The sequence below is a fragment of the Carcharhinus amblyrhynchos genome, chromosome 24 (genome assembly GCF_965287045.1).
Source record: "Carcharhinus amblyrhynchos chromosome 24, sCarAmb.v2.hapA, whole genome shotgun sequence".
Taxonomy (NCBI): domain Eukaryota; kingdom Metazoa; phylum Chordata; class Chondrichthyes; order Carcharhiniformes; family Carcharhinidae; genus Carcharhinus; species Carcharhinus amblyrhynchos.
Window position 1 is genome coordinate 46,436,168 of NC_137347.1, and position 19,349 is coordinate 46,455,516.

The 19,349-nt window shown below is 44.6% G+C and overlaps 1 protein-coding gene across 2 annotated transcripts in view; it reads right to left on the reverse strand.

Moving 5' to 3' along the window:
- Nucleotides 1–19,349, reverse strand: part of tmem39b (transmembrane protein 39B) — a 119,616-nt gene that overhangs the window by 87,119 nt on the left and 13,148 nt on the right. For both annotated transcript variants that reach the window (XM_080211481.1, XM_080211482.1), the window contains exon 2: nucleotides 10,909–11,090. In XM_080211481.1, coding sequence (XP_080067607.1) covers nucleotides 10,909–11,036 — 128 coding nt within the window. In that variant the 5' untranslated portion in view covers nucleotides 11,037–11,090. The remainder of the gene's footprint in view (nucleotides 1–10,908; nucleotides 11,091–19,349) is intronic.

The following is a 19,349-nucleotide window of genomic DNA, read 5'->3' on the forward strand; positions in this document are numbered from 1 at the left end:
CCATGATGACCTAACTAAAGAAAAAACTTTCTGTCCTTCCTCGGTCCATATCTCTCTATTCCCTCCCTACTCGTGTACCCTTCCAGATGTCTACTAAATGTTGCTAATGTGCCTGCTTCCATCACCTCCTCTAGCAGTGCGTTCCAGGCGCCCACCATTTTCTGCGTGAAACTTCCTCCGCACATCTCCCTTAAACTTTCCCCTTTTCACCTTGAATCCGTGTGCCCTTGTAATTGACACTTCAACCCTGGGAAAAAGCCTCTGACTATCCTCTTGGAATTTTGTAACCCTCTATTAGGTCTCCCCTCAGCCTCCATCTTTCCAGGGAAAACAATTCTAGTTTATTCAACCTCTCCTCATAATCAACACCCTTGAGACCAGGCAACATCCTGGTGAACCTTCTTTGCACTCTCTTCAAAGCTTTCACGTCCTTATGGTAATATGGTGACCAGAACTGTATGCAATACTCCAAATGCAACCTAACCAAGATTTTATGTAGCTGCAATATGATTTTAACATAAGTAAGAACATAAGAAATAGGAGCAGGAGTAGGCCATCTAGTCCCTCCAGCCTGCCCCGCCATTCAATAAGATCATGGCTGATCTGATAGTGGTTCAGTTCCACTTATCCACCTGCTCCCCATAACCCTTAATAGAACACAGAACATAGAACACTACAGCACAAACAGACCCTTCGGCCCACAAGTTGCGCTGATCGTGTCCCTACCCACCAGGCCTATCTATAACCCTCAATCCCATTAAATCCCATGTAATCATCCAGAAGTCTTTTAAAAGACCCCAACGAGTTCGCCTTCACCACCACCGACGGCAGCTGATTCCACTCACTCACCACCCTCTGAGTGAAAAACTTACCCCTGACATCTCCTCTGTACCTGCTCCCCAGCACCTCAAACCTGTGTCCTCTCGTAGCAACCATTTCAGCCCTGGGAAATAGCCTCCAAAAATCCACCCTATCAATACCTCTCAACATCTTATATATCTCTATCAGGTCACCACTCAACCTACGTCTCTCCAGGGAGAAAAGACCTAGCTCCCTCAACCTATCCTCATAAGGCATGCCTCCCAATCCAGGCAACATCCTTGTAAATCTCCTCTGTACCCTTTCAATAGCTTCCACATCCTTCTTGTAGTGACGCGACCAGAACTGCGCACAGTACTCCAAGTGGGGTCTGACAAAGGTCTTATAAAGTTGCAGCATTATCTCCCGACTCCTAAATTCAATCCCTCGATTAATGAAGGCCAGTAAACCATATGCCTTCTTGACCACATCCTCCACCTGCAGGGCCGATTTAAGAGTCCTATGAACCCGGACCCCAAGGTCCTTCTGCTCCTCAACACGGCTAAGAGTCCTACCCTTGATATTGTATTCCTTCATCCCATTGGTCCTGCCAAAATGGTCCACTACACGTTTATCCGCATTGAAGTCCATCTGCCACTTCTCCGCCCAGTCTTGCATCCTATCTATGTCTCGCTGCAACTTCTGACATCCCTCCAGACAATCCACAACACCGCCAACCTTCGTGTCATCAGCAAACTTACCAACCCATCCCTCCACTTCCTCATCCAGATCATTTATGAAAATGACAAACAGATCCCTGGGGCACTCCACTGGTGACCGACCTCCATGCAGAAAAAGACCCATCCACAACCACTCTCTGCCTTCTGCAGTCTGGATCCACAAGGCCAAAGTCCCTTGGATCCCATGCCCTCTCACTTTCTCAAGAAGTCTTGCATGGGGAACCTTATCAAACGCCTTGCTGAAGTCCATGTAAACCACATCCACCGCTCTTCTTTCGTCAATGCGTTCAGTCACATTTTCAAAGAACTCAACTAGGCTCGTAAGGCACGACCTGCCTGCTGTGCCTTACGACAAAGCCGTGCTGATTATTTTTGATCGCTCTAAACTTCTCTAAATGTTCATAAATCCTGTCCGTCAGTATCCCCTCCATCAACTTACCAAACACTGAGGTCAGACTCACTGGTCGGTAATTTCTCGGGCTATCCCTATTCCCTTTCTTGAAAATAGGAAACACATCCGCAATCCTCCAATCCTCTGGAACCTCTCCCGTCTCCAGAGATGACGCAAAGATCATCACCAGAGGGTCTGCAATCTCTTCCCTCACCTCCCACAGTAACCAGGGGTACATCCCATCCGGTCTTGGCGACTTATCTATCATGATAGAATTTCAAAGTTCCAACACATCCTCTTTCTTAACGTCCACATACTCAATCTTTCCAGCCCGCCGCAAACCTGCAATACAACCTCCCTGATCATTTTCCACCGTGAATACCGAGGCAAAGCATTCATTAAGCACCTCTGCCATTTCTTCCGGTTCCGCACAGACTTTTCCTCCTTCACCTTTTATAGATCCTATTCCTTCATTGGTCAAAAATCTATCTATCTGTGACTTAAACACATTTAATGAGGTAGCCTCCACTGCCTCAATGGGCAGAGAATTCCAAAGATTCACTACTCTCTGGGAGAAGAAGTTCCTCCTCTACTCTGCTCTAAATTGACTCCCCCTTATTTTGAGGCTGTGCCCTCTAGTTCTTGTTTCCATTCTAAGTGGAGATAATCTCTCTGCTCTTACTCTGTCTAGCCCCTTCATTATCTTATATGTCTCTATACGATCTCCCCTCAGCTTTCTAAACTCCAGTGAGTGCAGGCCCAGTCTACTCAATCTCTCCTCATAAGCTAACTCCCTCATCTCCGGAATCAACCTGGTAAACCTTTGCTGCACTCCCTCCAAAGCCAATATATCCTTTCCCAAATAAGGGGACCAAAACTGCACACAGTACTCCAGTTGCGGCCTCACCAGTACCTTGTACAGTTGCAGCAAGACCTCCCTGTTTTTATATTCCATCCCTCTTGCGATAAAGGCCAACATTCCATTTGCCTTACTGATCATCTGTTACACCTGCAGACTGGTTTTTGTGATTCATGCACAAGGACCCCCAGGTCCCTCTGCACAGTAGCATGTTGTAATTTTTCACTGTTTAAATAATAATCCATTTTACTATTATTCCTTCCAAAGTGGATAACCTCACACTTACCAACGTTATACTCCATCTGCCAGATCCTTGCCCCCTCACTAAGCCTATCTAATCTCTCTGCAGACTTTCTGCATCCTCTATGTAATTTGCTTTCCCACTCATCCGCAAACTTTGTTACCCTACACTCGGTCCCCTCCTCCAGATCATCTATGTATGTGGTGAACAGTTGAGGCCCCAGCACCGATCCCTGCGGCACGCCACTCGTCACCAACTGCCAAACGGAAAAGCACCCATTTATTCCAACTCTCTGCTTTCTGTTACATAGCCGATCTTCAATCCACGCTAACACTTTACCCCCAACTCCGTGTACCTTAATCTTATGCAGCAACCTTTTGTGAGGCACCTTATCGGACACCTTCTGGAAATCTAAAAACACCATATCCGCTGGTTCCCCTCTGTCAACTGCACTCATTACATCTTCATAAAAATCCAGTAATTTCGTCAAACATGACTTCCCTTCAGGAATCCTGAGATTATTATCCTAGAGACTTTTAGCTCCCTACCTAACTCCCGGAATTGTCTTTGCAGAACCTCTTTCCCTTTTCCTGCCTATGTCATTAGTGCCAATGTGGACAATGACATCTGTCTGTTTACCTACCCGTTTCAGGATGCCCTGTAACCCAGAGGCATCCAGGACCTTGGCACCAGGAATGTAACACACCATCCTAGAATCTCGTTTGTGGACACAGAAGCACCCGACTGTCGAGCCTCCTAGTACTATCACTTGCTTGGACTTAGCCCGACCGTGCTCTACAGTAGAATTGGTTGTAGTGCCACAGGCCTGGTTGCTGCTGGTATTTTCCCCTAAGAAGCTATCACCGCACCCCCCCCCCCCCCCCCCCCCCCCCAAAACAGGATCCAAAACAGTATCCCTATTTGAAAGGGGATTAATCACAGGAGAGTCCTGCTTTACCCACCTGCCTCACCTGGCAGTCACTCATCTACCCGTCTGGACCTGTGGTGTGACCAGCTCCCTGAAGCTAGTATCTATCACACTCGCTGCTACCTGTATGCTCTGCAGTGTGTCTAGCTGCTCTCCAACTGAATCACAAGGTCTGTGAGGAGCTGCAGCTAGTCACACTTTCCATAGACATAGTCGTCAGGGACACTTGATAGCTCCCTGATTGCCCACATCTGGCAGGAGGAGCATATCACTGCCTCATGTCTCATCTTTCAATTGGACACAGCCTTCCAGGCTCAACACTGAGTTCAACAATTTCAGACTATAATTTCTGTCCACCATTTTGTTTCCTTTTTTTTCTTGTTTTTTTCAGTCAGTAGCACACCTGCTCTGGTTACATCTTTTTTCTTTGTTAATGATGGTAGGAAGGACTATTACTTACGGGGTGAAAAACTGCAGAGGGAGCTCAGGGTCCTTGTGCATGAGTCGCAAAAACCCAGCCTGCAGGTGCAGCAGGTGGTCAGGAAGGCTAATGGGATGCTGGCCTTCATAGCGAGGGGGATTGAATATAAAAGTAGGGAGGTCTTGCTGCAGCTGTATAGGGCATTGGTGAGGCCGCAGCTGGAGTACTGTGTGCAGTTTTGGTCGCCGTACTTACGCAAGGATATTTTGGCCTTGGAGGGAGTGCAGAGGAGGTTTACTAGGCTGATTCCGGAGTTGAGGGGGTTGAGCTATGAGGAGAGGCTGAATAAACTAGGCTTGTACTCGTTACAGTTTAGAAGAATGAGGGGAGATCTCATTGAGACATATAAGATGATGAATGGGATAGAGGTGGAGAGGCTCTTCCCGCTCAGAAAGGACAGTAGGACTAGGGGGCACAGCCTCAAGATAAAGGGGGGTGCGGTTTAGAACGGAGTTGAGGAGGAGCTTCTTCACTCAAAGGGTGGTGAATCTCTGGAATTCACTGCCTGTTGAGGTGGTGGAGGCTGCCTCGCTAAATATTTTTAAGACACGGGTTGATGGGTTTTTGATAAGCGAGGGGATTAAGGGTTATGGGGAGAGGGCGGGAATGTGGAACTGAGCCACGACAGATCAGCCATGATCTTATTGAATGACGGGGCAGGCTCGAAGGGCTGGATGGCCTACTCCTGCTCCTATTTCTTATGTTCTTATGTACTTTTCTTGCCACATCACCAATTCCTATTTCAAGTGAAAGCAAGTGTCCAGGTGAGAGCAGCAGAGTGGCAAAGGTGATTGGTAGTTGCAGGTCACATTTGCATAAGTGTAGTCACTGCAACCAGAAGGTGGGTTTCCGGGAGACTCATGCACAAGGACCCCCAGGTCCCTCTGCACCGTAGCATGCTGCAGCTTTTCACCCTTTAAATAGTAATAGACACTGTAATTTGGACAGATCTGCAAACATGTTTTGATTTCGCATTATCTTGCTACTCAAAGCCCTGTACAATGTAATAGATTACTTGAGATTTTTATGAATAAAGTATATTTTTGGAAAAAAAAATCCCTCCTACTCTCCGAAATCAGTTGCATTCTTGGACACATGCATTTTCATCAAGGACTGCCACCTCAGCACCTCACTGTACCACGTGCCCACGGATAACCTCACGATACTCCACTTCTCCAGCTTCCACCCTAAACACATTAAAGAAGCCATTCCCTACAGACAAGCCCTCCATATATACAGGATCTGCTCAGGTGAGGAGGATTGCAACAGACACCTCCAGACACTGAAAGATGCCCTCATAAGAATAGGATATGGTGCTCGACTCATCGATCGACAATTCCGACGCGCCACAGCCAAAAACCGCACCAACCTCCTCAGAAGACAAACACGGGACACGGTGGACAGAGTACCCTTCGTCGTCCAATATTTCCCCGGAGCGGAGAAGCTACGACATCTTCTCTGGAGTCCTCAATATGTCTTTGAAGACGAACATCTCACCAAGGCCATCCCCACACCCCCACTCCTTGCCTTCAAACAACTGCACAACCTCAAATAGACCATTGTCTGCAGCAAACTACTCAGCCTTCAGGAGAATAGTGACCACGACACCACACAACCCTGCCACAGCAACCTTGCAAGACATACTGGATCATCATCATCTCACGGGGGAACACCATACACCAGGTACACACGCTTGCAACCCGGCCAACGTTGTCTACCTGATACGCTGAGGAAAGGATATCCCGAGGCATGGTACATTGGGGAGCTCACCAGAACAGATGAATGAATGAACACCGCTCGACAATCACCAGGCAAGACTGTTCTTTTCCTGCTGGTCAACACTTCAGAGGTCACGGGCATTCGGCCTCTGATCTTCAGGTAAACGTTTTCCAAGGTGACCTTCATGACACACGACAGCGTAGTGTCGCTGAGCAGAGACTGATAGCCAAGTTCCACACACATGAGGACAGCCTCAACTGGGATCTTGGGTTCATGTCACACTATTTGTAATCCCCATGACTTGCCTGGGCTTGCAAAATCTCAGTTACCATCCTGTCTGGAGACAATACACATCTCTTTAACCTATGCTTAATGCTATCTCCACTCACATTGTCTACACCTTTAAGACTTGATTAGCTGTAAGGACTTGCTTTCTAATCAGTATTCTGTAAACGGAGTGTGTGTCTTTATATGCCCTGTTTGCGATCAGAGCTCCCCACTCACCTGACGAAAGGGCAAAGCTCCGAAAGTTAGTGGTGTTTGCTACCAAATAAACCTGTTGGACTTTAACCTGGTGTTGTGAGACTTCTTACTGCGTTTACCCCAGTCCAACGCCAGCATCTCCACGTCATGACTACAGGGGAGGTCCCAGAGGATTGGAGTTACAATATGTCTCAATCCCATACATCTGGAGGGCATTAGCTATGAAGACAGGTTGGAGAAACTTGGTTTGTTCTCACTGGAGCAATGAAGGTTGTGGGGAGACCTGATAGAAGTCAGAAAGATTATGAGAGGCACGGACAGAGTAGACAGTCAGAAGCTTTTTCCCAGGGTGGAAGAGTCAATTACAAGAGGGCATAGGTTTAAGGTGTGAGGGGCAAGTTTTAAATAAGACGTACGAGGCAGATTTTCTAAATAGAGAGTGGTGGGTGCCTGGAACTTGTTGCCCGGGGAGGTAGTAGAAGCGGATATGGTAGTGACTTTTAAGGGGCTTCTTGACAACTACATGAATGAGATGGGAATAGAGGATATGGTCCCCGGAAGCGTACGGGGTTTTAGTTAAGTTGGGCAGCATGGTCGGTGCGGCTTGGAGGGCCGAAGGGCCTGTTCCTGTGCTGTAATGTTCTTTGAGGGCAGCCGAGCAGCAAAGGTGATTACAGGTCACATTTGCATAAGTGCAGTCACTGCGACCAGAAGGTGGGTTTGCGGAGGAGCTGCTGAGAAGGGACAGTTAAACCCCGAACACTACTTCAGTGTTTCCCTCTCTACCTCCTCTAACCAAAAGAAAAGTTGGTAGGAGGACCCACAAGCAAGGGAAAGGTGAGTTGAGATTCTTTTATCCTTTTGCCTGCGTAGGGGCAGTGATATGCTTCTGCTGCCAGATGTGGGCAATTACGGAGCAATCATGTTTCCCTGACAACTTCGTCTGCAGGAAGTGTGTCCAGTTGCATATAGGAGGCAGAGAGTGTGATAGACACTAGTTGCAGGGAGGTTATCACACCATAGGTTCAGACAGGTAGGTGGGTGACTGCCAGGAGAGGCAGGCAGATAGTGCAGGAGTCTCCTGTGCCTATTCCCCTTTCAAACAGGTATATTGCTTTGGATGCTGTTGAGGAGGATAGCCTGTCAGGGGGAAATACCAGCAGCAGCCTGGCCTGTGACATCATGCTGGTTCTGCTGTGGGACAGGGTCAGGCAAAGAGCAAGCAAGCAGTAGTAATAGGGAACTCACTAGTTAGAGGCACGGATAGGCATTTCTGTGACTGCAATCGAGACTCCAGGATGGTGTGTTGTCTCCCTGATGCCAGGGTCAAGGATGTCTCTGAGGATTGCAGGACATTCTTAAAGGGGAGGCTGAGCAGCCACAGGTCGTTGTACATATTACTGCCAACGACATAGGTAGGAAAAGGGATGAAGTCTGAAATGAGAATATAGAGTTATGATGTGGAGATGCCGGCGTTGGACTGGGGTAAACACAGTAAGTCGTCTGACAACACCAGGTTTAAGTCCAACCGATTTATTTGATAGTAAACTCGCAAGCTTTCGGGGTTTGCCCCTTCATCAGGTGAATGGAGAGTTCTGGCTTCAGACAGAGCATATAACAGCACAGATGGTAACTGTTGGACTTAAACCTGGTGTTGTCAGACTTCTTACAATATAGACTTAGGCAGAAAGCTGAAGTGCAGGACTTCGAAGATTTCAGGACTACTACCGCTGCCACGTGCTAATAAGAGTAGGAATAGGGGGATTAGACAAATGAATGCCTGGTTTGAGAACTGGTGCAGGGGGCAGGGATTTAGATTTTTGGATTACTGGGATCTTTTCTTGGGAAGGGCTGACCTGTTCAAGAGGGGTGGATTACATCTGAACTGGAGGGGGCTAACATTCTGGTGGGGAGATTTGCTAGAGCCGCTTGGGAGGGTTTGGCAGGGAGTTGGGATCCACAGCAGTAGGGAGATAGAAGAGAAGTTTGAAGACAGCACAGAAATTAGATAGCACATTGAGTAGTAAAGGGAGTGTCAGTAATTTTAGTATCAGACAGATCAGGCAAAAGCAAGACAGAAAGCAAAGGATTTCCAGATTTCAATGCATGAGGCCTGACAGGAAAGGCAGATGAACTCAGGGCATGGATGGATACGTGGGACTGGGATATTATAGCAATTACTGAAATATGGCTAAGGAATGGACAGGACTGGCAGCTCAATATTCCAGGGTACAGATGCTATAGGAAAGATAGAACAGGAAGTAAGAGAAGAGCGGGAATTGCACTTTTGATCAGGGAAAGTATCACGGCTGCACTGAGAGGAGATATATTCAAGGGTTTGGCCACTGAGTCTATATGGGTAGAACTGAGAAATAAGAAGGGGGCAATCACTTTGACAGGGTTGTACTATAGGCCCCCAAATAGTTGACGGGAAATTGAGGAGCATTTACGTAAGGAGATTACCGGTAGCTCCAAGAAAAATAGAATGGTAATAGTCGGAGAATTTAACTTTCCCAACATGGACTGGGACAGCCATTGTATTAGAGGGTTGGATGGAGAGAAATTTGTTGTGTATTCAGGAGGAATTTCTCATTCAGTATGTGGATGGCTAGACTTGAGAGGGGCCAAAACTTGACCACCTCTTGGTAAATAAGGAAGGGCAGGTGACAGAAGTATTAGCGAGGGATCACTTTGGGCCCAGTGACCATAATCCTATTGGTTTTAAGATAGCTATAGGGAATGATAGGTCTGGCTCAAAAGTTAAAATTCTAAATTGAGGCAAAGCCAATTTTGATGGTATCAGGCAGGAACTTTCAAAAGTTAATTAGGGGACTCTGTGAGAAGGCAAAGGGACATCTGGTAAGTGGCACGCTTTCAGAAGTGTGTTAACCGGGGTTCAGGGTAAACATATCCCTCTTACAGTGAAGGGCAAGGCTGGCAGAAATAGGGAACCCTGGATGACTCGGGATATAGAGGCCCTGGTCAAGAAAAAGAAAGAGGCACATGACATGCACAGGCAGCTGGGATCAAGCTAATCCCCTGAAGAGGGACTGTAGGAGTAGAGTTAAGAGAGAAATCAGGAGGGCAAAAAGGGGATACGAGATTGTTTTAGCAGATTAAGGCAACGGAGAATCCAAAGAGCTTCTACAAATACATAAAGGACAAAAGAGTAACAAGGGAGAGAGTAGGGCCTCTTAAGGATCAACAAGGTCATCTATGTGCAGATCCACAAGAGATGGATGAGATCCTAAATGAATATTTCTCATCAGTATTTACTGTTGAAAAAAGCAATAATGTTAGGGAACTTGGGGAAATAAATAGTGATGTCTTGGTAAGTGTACATATTACAGAGAAAGAGGTGCTGGAAGTCTTAAAGCGCATCAAAGCAGATAAATCCCCAGGATCTGATCAAGTGTATCCCAGGACGTTGTGGGAGGCTAGAGAGGAATTTGCATAAATTTAATCAATACATATGATGCTCTGGAATTATTTGTCCAAAATGATGATAAAAGCAAATTCAAATGTACCTTCAAAAGGGAAGTGGATGTATTCTGCAAACAAAGAAACATTCTCAGGATTGTGAGGAAAGAGCATGAAATGGAACTAACTGCACAGTTCTTTCAAAGGGGCAGATTGGCACAATGACCTCCTTGTATTCTGAATGATGCAATGACCACAAGTTCATCAAGAAATGCAGCAGAAGGGATTCCCTTTTTCGGGATTTCTGACGAAAGAGGTTTACAGGAACATAGCACAAAAAGAGGAGCCTATGCTCCCAGGGAAGTTTACCAGCCTTCAGAAGGGCAAAAATGGATTGCCAAAGGAGGGTGGGCCAGAATAGGAAAGCGATTTTCAACATCCAAATCCAAGGTTTATTTCAATGAATAAGTTAGTGAAGAACTGTTCTGTATATTTGTTCTATTTTACATGTCCAACAGCAGATTTCAATAATAGTAGGTGAGTACTTTAAAATCATTTAAACATAATTAAAAATTAAGGAGTTATCAGACCTTCTGCATTGCTCACATATAAAATCAGCAAGGAGTCACGAGATGAAGTAATTTTTATAAAAGTAGATTTTGCTTTATAAACAATGAAATTGTACTGAAACTCTACTTCTGTAAGTTAAAGATAAGATTTTGTAAGTGTTTCACTTCCTGACAGACAATCAAAATCTGTAAAGAAGAAATTAGATGAGTCAGTTGCTACTCACTAGATATGTTTTCAGGAATAACATACTATTTTCCCTCCTTCAGGAAGCTCTTTACCTTGTCCTTGATCGCACTCCTGTAATGGGTGAGCTGGTGGAATAGCTAGAGCCCCCTAATGTTCCAGATTCATTGAGTGGTGTTCTGCAGTAGGATGCTCGGCTGGGCCCTCTTCGACCCCCTGCCATACCAGAGAAAGGCACTTTTTCAGCTTTGGCGCTTACCTTTGGTATGAGGGCTTGCTGTAATTAAATAAAACAACATAAGTGCTACACCACCATTTGTGTAACATTTTAAAAAATGGATAGTAAATTCACCTTTACATGTGAAACAATTGTAACCATAGATACACCACATTTTAACATTGTATATTTTGCTTTGGCAAAGTGCTCCCCTACTAGTCTACCTGTCCACTATTTGTCCAATACAAGTTCAATTCAACGATGTAGAATCAAAACGTAGAATGGAGAATTGCTATTACAAACCTGTTGAAGGTCCAAGATCAGTCCCTACTGATGTGCAATGTACTTTGAACTATTCTGCTAATTATCTCAATTACTCTTGTAGAATCACGTTATGCTTTGTAAAATTTTAGTCAGGATTCTTTCGAAGACTTGGGGAGTCCATGGACCATGTCCTTGTTCAGTGTTACAGGCTGCACTCCCTTTTCAATTACCTTAAAGACCTTTTATTGATGCTTTGTTTGCACTTCAGTCCCATGCTCCTGATCTACGGGCACCTGTGCGGAGGGGGTGGGGGCAGGGAAGGCAGAGGACCTCTTCGTGATTCTGCTCCTGGGTCTGGCCAAACTTGCCACCAACAGGTCCAGGCAGTGAGCAGCCGAAGGGGTCATCCGATCCAATTGTCTGCTTCTACTGCAACTATATTCACAGTTGGGTGTTCCTAGAGAGGGAGCGTACGATGTTCGATAATGTTAGCAAGTGTGAGGTTATCCACTTTGGCAGAAATAATAGTAGGAGGGATTACTATTTAAAGGGCGAAAAGCTGCAGCATGCTACGGTGCGGAGGGACCTGGGGGTCCTTGTGCACGAGTCGCAAAAACCCAGTCTGCAGGTGCAGCAGGTGATCAAGAAGGCGAATGGAATGCTGGCCTTTATAACGAGGGGGATAGAATATAAAAGTAGGGAGATCTTGCTGCAACTGTACAGGATACTGGTGAGGCCGCAGCTGGAGTACTGTGTGCAGTTTTGGTCGCCGCACTTGCGGAAGGATACATTGGCCTTGGAGGGAGTGCAGAGGAGGTTCACTAGGCTGATACCGGAGATGAGGGGGTTGGACTATGAAGAGAGACTAAATAGACTGGGTCTGTACTCGTTGGAGTTTAGAAGGATGAGGGGGGATCTTATAGAGACGTGTAAGATAATGAAAGGGATGGATAGGGTAGAGGTAGAGAGATTCTTCCCGCTTAGAAAGGATAGCAGGACTAGAGGGCACAGCCTCAAGATAAGGTGGGGGTGCAGTTTAGATCAGAGTTGAGGAGGAACTTCTTCACTCAAAGGGTGGTGAATCTCTGGAATTCTCTGCCCATTGAAGTGGTGGAGGCTACCTCGCTAAATATATTTAAGTCACGGGTAGATAGGTTTTTGATAGACAAGGGAATTAAGGGTTATGGGGGGAAAGCGAGAAAGTGGAACTGATCCACTTCAGATCAGCCATGATCTTATCGAATGGCAGGGCAAGCTGAAAGGGCTAGATGGCCTACTCCTGTTCCTATTTCTTATGTTCTTATGAGGGCACCGTTGAGGCCTTCCATGCTTGTTGGGCACTGCAGGGGCTAGTGTGTATTACTGACCCTATTAACCACATTTTGGTTTCATGTCTTAAGTTTCTTTTCTGATTTGTTTTTAGTTTTGGATGGTTCCCTTCTTTTTGGGAGCTGCTCTTTTTCATTTGTCCCTCAGTTAATTTGACTTAGTTTATTTGTTCAGTCAAAAAGATTGACACTTTGGAAGATAATTTATAGTATACTTTGGGCCTTTAAATTGCATTACAATTGAAATTTTAATTTTGCCAGTTCTCCTTACAAGTTGCAAACTACAGTGGCATTTTAATTGAAGTTCTGTGCAAGTTTTTTTGTTCTACAATATTCTGTATTCTAATAAAATTCTTCAGATTAAATAAATTATAGAATTTTTGCAGCACAGAAATATGCTGTGACAAATAGTGTTCCAAAGGTGCTAAGACCTTTGCTGTTTGTAATATATATAAATGATTTGGAAGAAAATGTAACTGGATTGATTAGTAAGTTTGCGGATGACATAAAGGTTGGTGGATTTATGGATAGCGATGACGATCATCAGAGGATACAGCAGGATATGGATGAGTTGGAGACTTGGGCGGAGAGATGGCCGGTGGAGTTTTATCCAGACAAATTTGTGGTAATGCATTTTGGAAGGTCTAATAAAGATAGGAAATATACCATAAATGGCAGAACCCTTAAGAGTATTAATAGAACATAGAACATTACAGCGCAGAACAGGCCCTTCGGCCCACGATGTTGCGCCGACCAGTTAAAAAACAATGACCCTCTAACCTAAACCAATCCCTTTCCATCCATAAACCTATCCACGGATCTCTTAAACGCCCCCAAACTAGGCGCATTTACAACTGCAGCAGGCAGGGCATTCCAATCCCTCACCACCCTCTGGGTAAAGAACCTACCCCTGACATCCGTCCTATAACTACCCCCCCCTTAATTTAAAGCCATGCCCCCTCGTGCTAGCTTTCTCCATCCGAGGAAAAAGGCTATCACTGTCCACCCTATCTAAACCTCTAATCACCTTATATGTTTCAATAAGATCCCCTCTTAGCCACCTTCTTTCTAACGAAAACAACCCCAAATCCCTCAGTCTCTCCTCATAGGACCTCCCCTCCATACCAGGCAACATCCTGGTAAACCTCCTCTGCACCCTCTCCAAAGCCTCCACATCCTTCCTATAATGTGGGGACCAGGACTGCACACAATACTCCAAGTGCGGCCGCACCAGAGTTGTGTACAGTTGCAACATGAATAGGCAGAGGGATCTGGCTGTACAGATACACAGTTCACTGAAAGTGGCAACGCAGGTGGCAAAGATAGTCAAGAAGGCATAGGGCATGCTTGCCTTCATCAGCTGGGGCACTGAATTTAAAAACTGGCAGCTTTACAGAACCTTAGGTCACATTTGGAATATAGTGTTCAATTCTAGTCACCACAGAAGGATGGGGAGGCTTTGGAGAGGGTACAGAAAAGATTTACCAGGCTGTTGCCTTGTTTGGAGGGCATTAGCTATGAGGAGAGGTGGGAGAAACTTTGTTCTCACTGGAACGATGGAGGTTGAGGGGAAACCTGATAGAAGTCTACAAGATTATGAGGGGCATGGACAGAGTGGATAGTCAGAAGATTTTTCCCAGGGTAGAAGAGTCAATTACTAGGGGGCATAGGTTTAAGGTTTGAGGGGCGAGGTTTAAAGGAGATGTACAAAATAAATTTTTTACACAGAGGGTGGTGGGTGCCTGGAACTCGCTGCCGGGGATGGCAGTGGAAGCAGATATGATAGTGAGTTTTAAGGGGCATCTGGACAAACACATGAATAGGATGGGAATAGAGGAATATGGTCCCCGGAAAGGGAAGGTTTTAGTTCAGTCGGGCACCATGGTTGGTGCAGGCTTGGAGGCCGAAGGACCTGTTCCTGTGCTGTAATTTTCTTTGTTCTTTAGGCCAATCGTATAACTGTTGAGGATGGAGAGGGGTGTGGGCGTGAGTAGGAATAAGATGAAGGGGGATTTCGAAGTCTGAAGAGAAAAAAAGTGCAGCCAACAAATCAATGTAGAGACTTGGATAAAGACAAAGTGGGACAGGAATAGGATGTAGGAGCAGAAATAGGCAATTCAGCCCTTTGCGCCTGCTCCACCATATCCCTTTAGCCTGTTTTTTAATCAAAAATATATCTATCTACTTCATAATTCAGACTCCACCATGCTATGGGGCAGCAAATTCTACAAATTCACCACCCTCTGCAAGAAGTAGTTCCTCCTCATCTCAGTTTTAAATCTATCACCTGAGTTTATACCTGTGACCTCTTGTTCCAGATTGCCCTATAAGAGGAAACATTTGGTTTATGTTTACGTTATCAATCCCTTTTAGTATTTTATATACCGCTATCAGATCCCCTCTCATCCTTCTAAATTTCAGCGAGTATAAGCCGAACTGTCTAATCTCTCCTCATACGTCAACTCCTTCAGCCCTGGAATCAATCTGGTGAACCTCCCGTGAACTGCCTCCAGTGTCACCACATCCTTCTTCAAATAAGGAGATCAAAACTGCATACAATACGTCAGATGTGGGCTCAGCAACAGCCTATACAATTGCAACAACACTTCTCTACTTTTATACTTGTGTTTTTGCATTAAATGCAATACATTTGCTTTTTTTATTACGTGTTGCACCTGCGTATCGACTTCCTGCTATTCATGAATAAAGACACCCAGATCCCTCTGCCCAGAAGCATTTTGAATCTACTCTCCATTTAGGTACTAATTTGCCTTTCTACATTTTCAAACTGGATAACGTCCACATTAAACTCCATCTGCCAAATTTTGGCCTATTCTACCCTTTCTATATTTGTCTGTAAAATCTTTATCCCAACTTCACTGCCTGCTTTCCCACCTATTTTAGTATCATTTGCAAAGTTTGCTATGTTACATTCTGTCCCTGCTTGCAGGTCATTTATATAGATTGTAAACAATTGAGGTCAAGGACTGACCCCTGTGGTACCCCACTAGTCAGTTCAGCAACCAGAGAAGGATCCATTTTCCTGACCCTCTGCTTTCTGCCAGTCAGCCAATCCTCAATCCAATCTAGTATTCTACCCCAATATCCTGCAATCTCACTTTCTGGATCAGCCTTTTATGTGGCACCTAGTCAAACACCTTCTGGAAGTCCAGATGTACCACATCCAAAGGTTCCCCATTATCTGCCTGTGCTGTTAGCAAGCTACCTTAAAAATAATGCTATTTAGGACAAAGCAATCAAATTTAAGAACAAACAATCAAAATAGATATGAAGGTGGGGAACGAACACCTCACAGTTCTGCAAGATGAAGAAAAGCTGGACAAGATAAAGGAGGCTGCAAAGTGTCAGACTTCTCAAAAGGACCAGGTATAATCCAACAACAATGGAATTGAGACAGAAATAATGTCATGGAAGACTGAAGTTAAGGAAACAGAGACCAAGAAACTGAACAACATACTGTTCTGGAAAATTCAAGGGAAAATCAGATATAGTACTCAGATAAAGAGACAGCTGCAGTAATTTGGGAAAGCAGACTCTAGAGGTAAGTCGAAGTTTGGTGCCATCTTAATACACCTAGGAATCAATACTTAAAACAATTGTGAAGGGGAGGTGATGGCCCAGTGTTATTATCACTAGACTATTAATCCAGAGACTCAGCTAATGTTCTGGGCACCCGGGTTCGAATCCCACCGAGGCAGATGGTGTAAGTTGAATTCCATAAAAAAAGTCTAGAATGAAGGTACTACTGGTGACCATGAAACCATTATTGATTGTCAGAAAAAAAACTGTTTCACTAACATCCCTTAGGGAAGGTAATCTGCCACCCATAAGAACATAAGAAATAGGAGCAGGAGTAGGCCATCTAGCCCCCTCTCAACATCTTATACACCTCTATCAGGTCACCTCTCATCCTTCATCTCCCCAACGAGAAAAGACCGAGCTCCCTCAACCTATCCTATATCTGAGTGCAGGAGCAAGGATGTTTTACTGCAGCAACACAGGGCCATGTTGAGACCACATCTGGGACAATCTTTGTAGTTTGGTCTCCTTTGCAAGGGTTCAGAGCAGGGGAAATTCAGGACAAGAGAAAAAGACAATAGGTAGAATAAGGAAAGTGATAGGCAAAGAAGTCAAGGACAGAGTAAAAACTCATAGGAACGGGACAAGAAACATTAAAAGAGATCACCTTACAGTTTTGTAACTTAATGCTTGGAGCATTCAAAACAGTTACACAGGTAGATGTAAAGGGGTATGGTATGGTTGGCTTTACGGAGACGTGGCTCCAAGGTGATTAAAGATTGGAACTAAAGATTAAGGATTATCCAGTGTTTAAGAAGGACAGACATAAAGGAAAACATGGTGGAGTTGCATTGTTGATTAAAGAAGATATTGAGTTAAGAAACAACAAGGGGCAAAAAACCTTGGTATACAGACCACCAAACTGTAGTGGTAATGTTGGGTAAAGCCTTCGACAAGAAATCAAAGATGCATGTGTTAAAGGCACTGCTGTGATTATAGGCACCTTTAATCTGCACATAGATTGGGAGAGTCAAATGAGTCACAGTACAATAGAGGAGGAATTTCTGGAGTGCGTACGGAACGATTTTCTGGAATCCGTACGGGAACAGGCTATCTTCAACTGGGTGTTGTGCAATCAAAAAGGTTTAATTGGCACTCTAGTTTTGTGAGAGAACCGTGGGGGACAACTTTAAGGGCGTTCAAATGGTCAGTGGATAGGCATATGGATAACATTGGAATAGTTTAGGTTCGAGGGTCATTAGATTGGTTCCACTGGTCGGCGCAACATCGAGGGCCGAAGGGCCTGTACTACGCTGTGATGTTCTATGACAAGTGATCATAATATGGTAGAATTCTTTGTCAAGGTGCATAAGTTGATTCTGAGACCAAAGTCCTGAATCTCAATAAAGGTAACTATAATGGTATGGGAAATGAAAATTTTTTTAAGTTTAATGTTTCTTTATTTGTGTCACAAGCAGGCTTACTTAAACACTGCAATGAAATTAATGTGAAAATGCCCTAGTCACCACACTCCGGTGCCTGTTCAGGTGTACTGAGGGAGAATTTAGCATGGCCAATGCACCAAACCAGCATATCTTTTGACTGAAATTAGATAAATCTTTGATTTGATTTATTATTGTCACATGTATTAGCAAACAGTGAAAAGTATTGTTTCTTGCATGCTATACAGGCAAAGCATACCATTCATAGAGAAGGAAGCAAGAGAGTGCAGAATATAGCGTTATAATCATAGCTAGGGTGCAGAGAAAGATCATCTCCAGGGCCTTTTAATCTTCATCCCAGAGTACTTAAGGAAGTGGCTCTGGAAATTGTAGATCCATTGGTGATTATTTTCAAAAATTCTTTGGACTCTGGACTGGTTCCTACAGATTGGAGGGTAGTTAATGTTAGGCCTCTATTCAAAAAGGGTGGTAGAGAGGAAACAGAGAACTATAGAACAGCAAGCCTAACATCAGTACTAGGGAAGTCATATCCATTATCAAAATTTCCATAACTCAGCATTTGGAAAGCAATGGTATAATCAGACAAGTCAGCATGAATATACAAAAGGGAAATCACGCTTGACAAATCTATTGGAATTCTTTGCGAATATAAATAATAGAGTTGACTGAGGAGGACCAATAGATGTGGTTTATTTAGACTTTCGGAAGGCTTTCGACATGGTCTCACATAATAAACTACAATATAAAGTTAAAGCACATGGGATTGCAGGTAATGTCTTGAGATGGATAAAAAGCTGGTTAGCAGTTAGGAAGCAAAGAGTGGGCATAAATTAGTCTTTTTCTGATTGGCAGTCAGTGACTAGTGAGGTTCCACATGAATCTGTGCTGGGACTCCAACTGTTCACATTATATATTAATGATTTGGAAGAAGGAACTGAATATTATCTCCAAATGTGCAAATGATACAAAGTTGGGTGGAAGGGTGAGCTGCGAGGAGGATGCAGAGATGCTTCAGCATGATTTAGATAGGCAGATGCAATATAATGTGGATAAATGTGAGATTATCCACTTTGGTAACATAATAGAAAAACAGATTATTATTTGAATGGGTGTAAATTGAGAGAAGTGGATACTCAGCAAGACGCTGGTGTCCTCATGCATCAGTTGTTGAAAGCAAGCGCGCAGGTACAGAAGGCAGTAAAGATGGCAAATGATATGTTGGACTTCATAGCGAGAAGATTTGAGTATAGGGATGTTTTGCTGCAATTGTGAACAGTGAGAAGGTTTTTTAGGGTGAACAGTGGGAAGCTTTTTCGCAGGTCGGAGGTGACGATCACGAGCTCAAGGTGAGAGGAGCGAGGTATCACTCAGATATCAGAGGGACGTATTTTTACACAGAGGGTGGTGGGGGCCTGGAATGCACTGCCAAGTAGGGTGGTGGAGGCAGACACACTGGCATCATTTAAGACTTACCTGAATAGTCACATGAGCAGATTGGGATTGGAGAGATACAAATGGAATGGTCTAGTTGGACCAATGAGCGACACAGGCTTGGAGGGCCGAAGGGCCTGTTTCCTGTGCTGTATTGTTCTTTGTTTGTTGTATAGGGTATTAGTGAGGCCACACCTGAAGTATTGTATGCAGTTTTGGGTCCTTAACAGAGGAAGAATATCCTTGCGATAGAGGGAGTATAGCAAAGGTTTACCAGGCTGAATCCTGAGTTG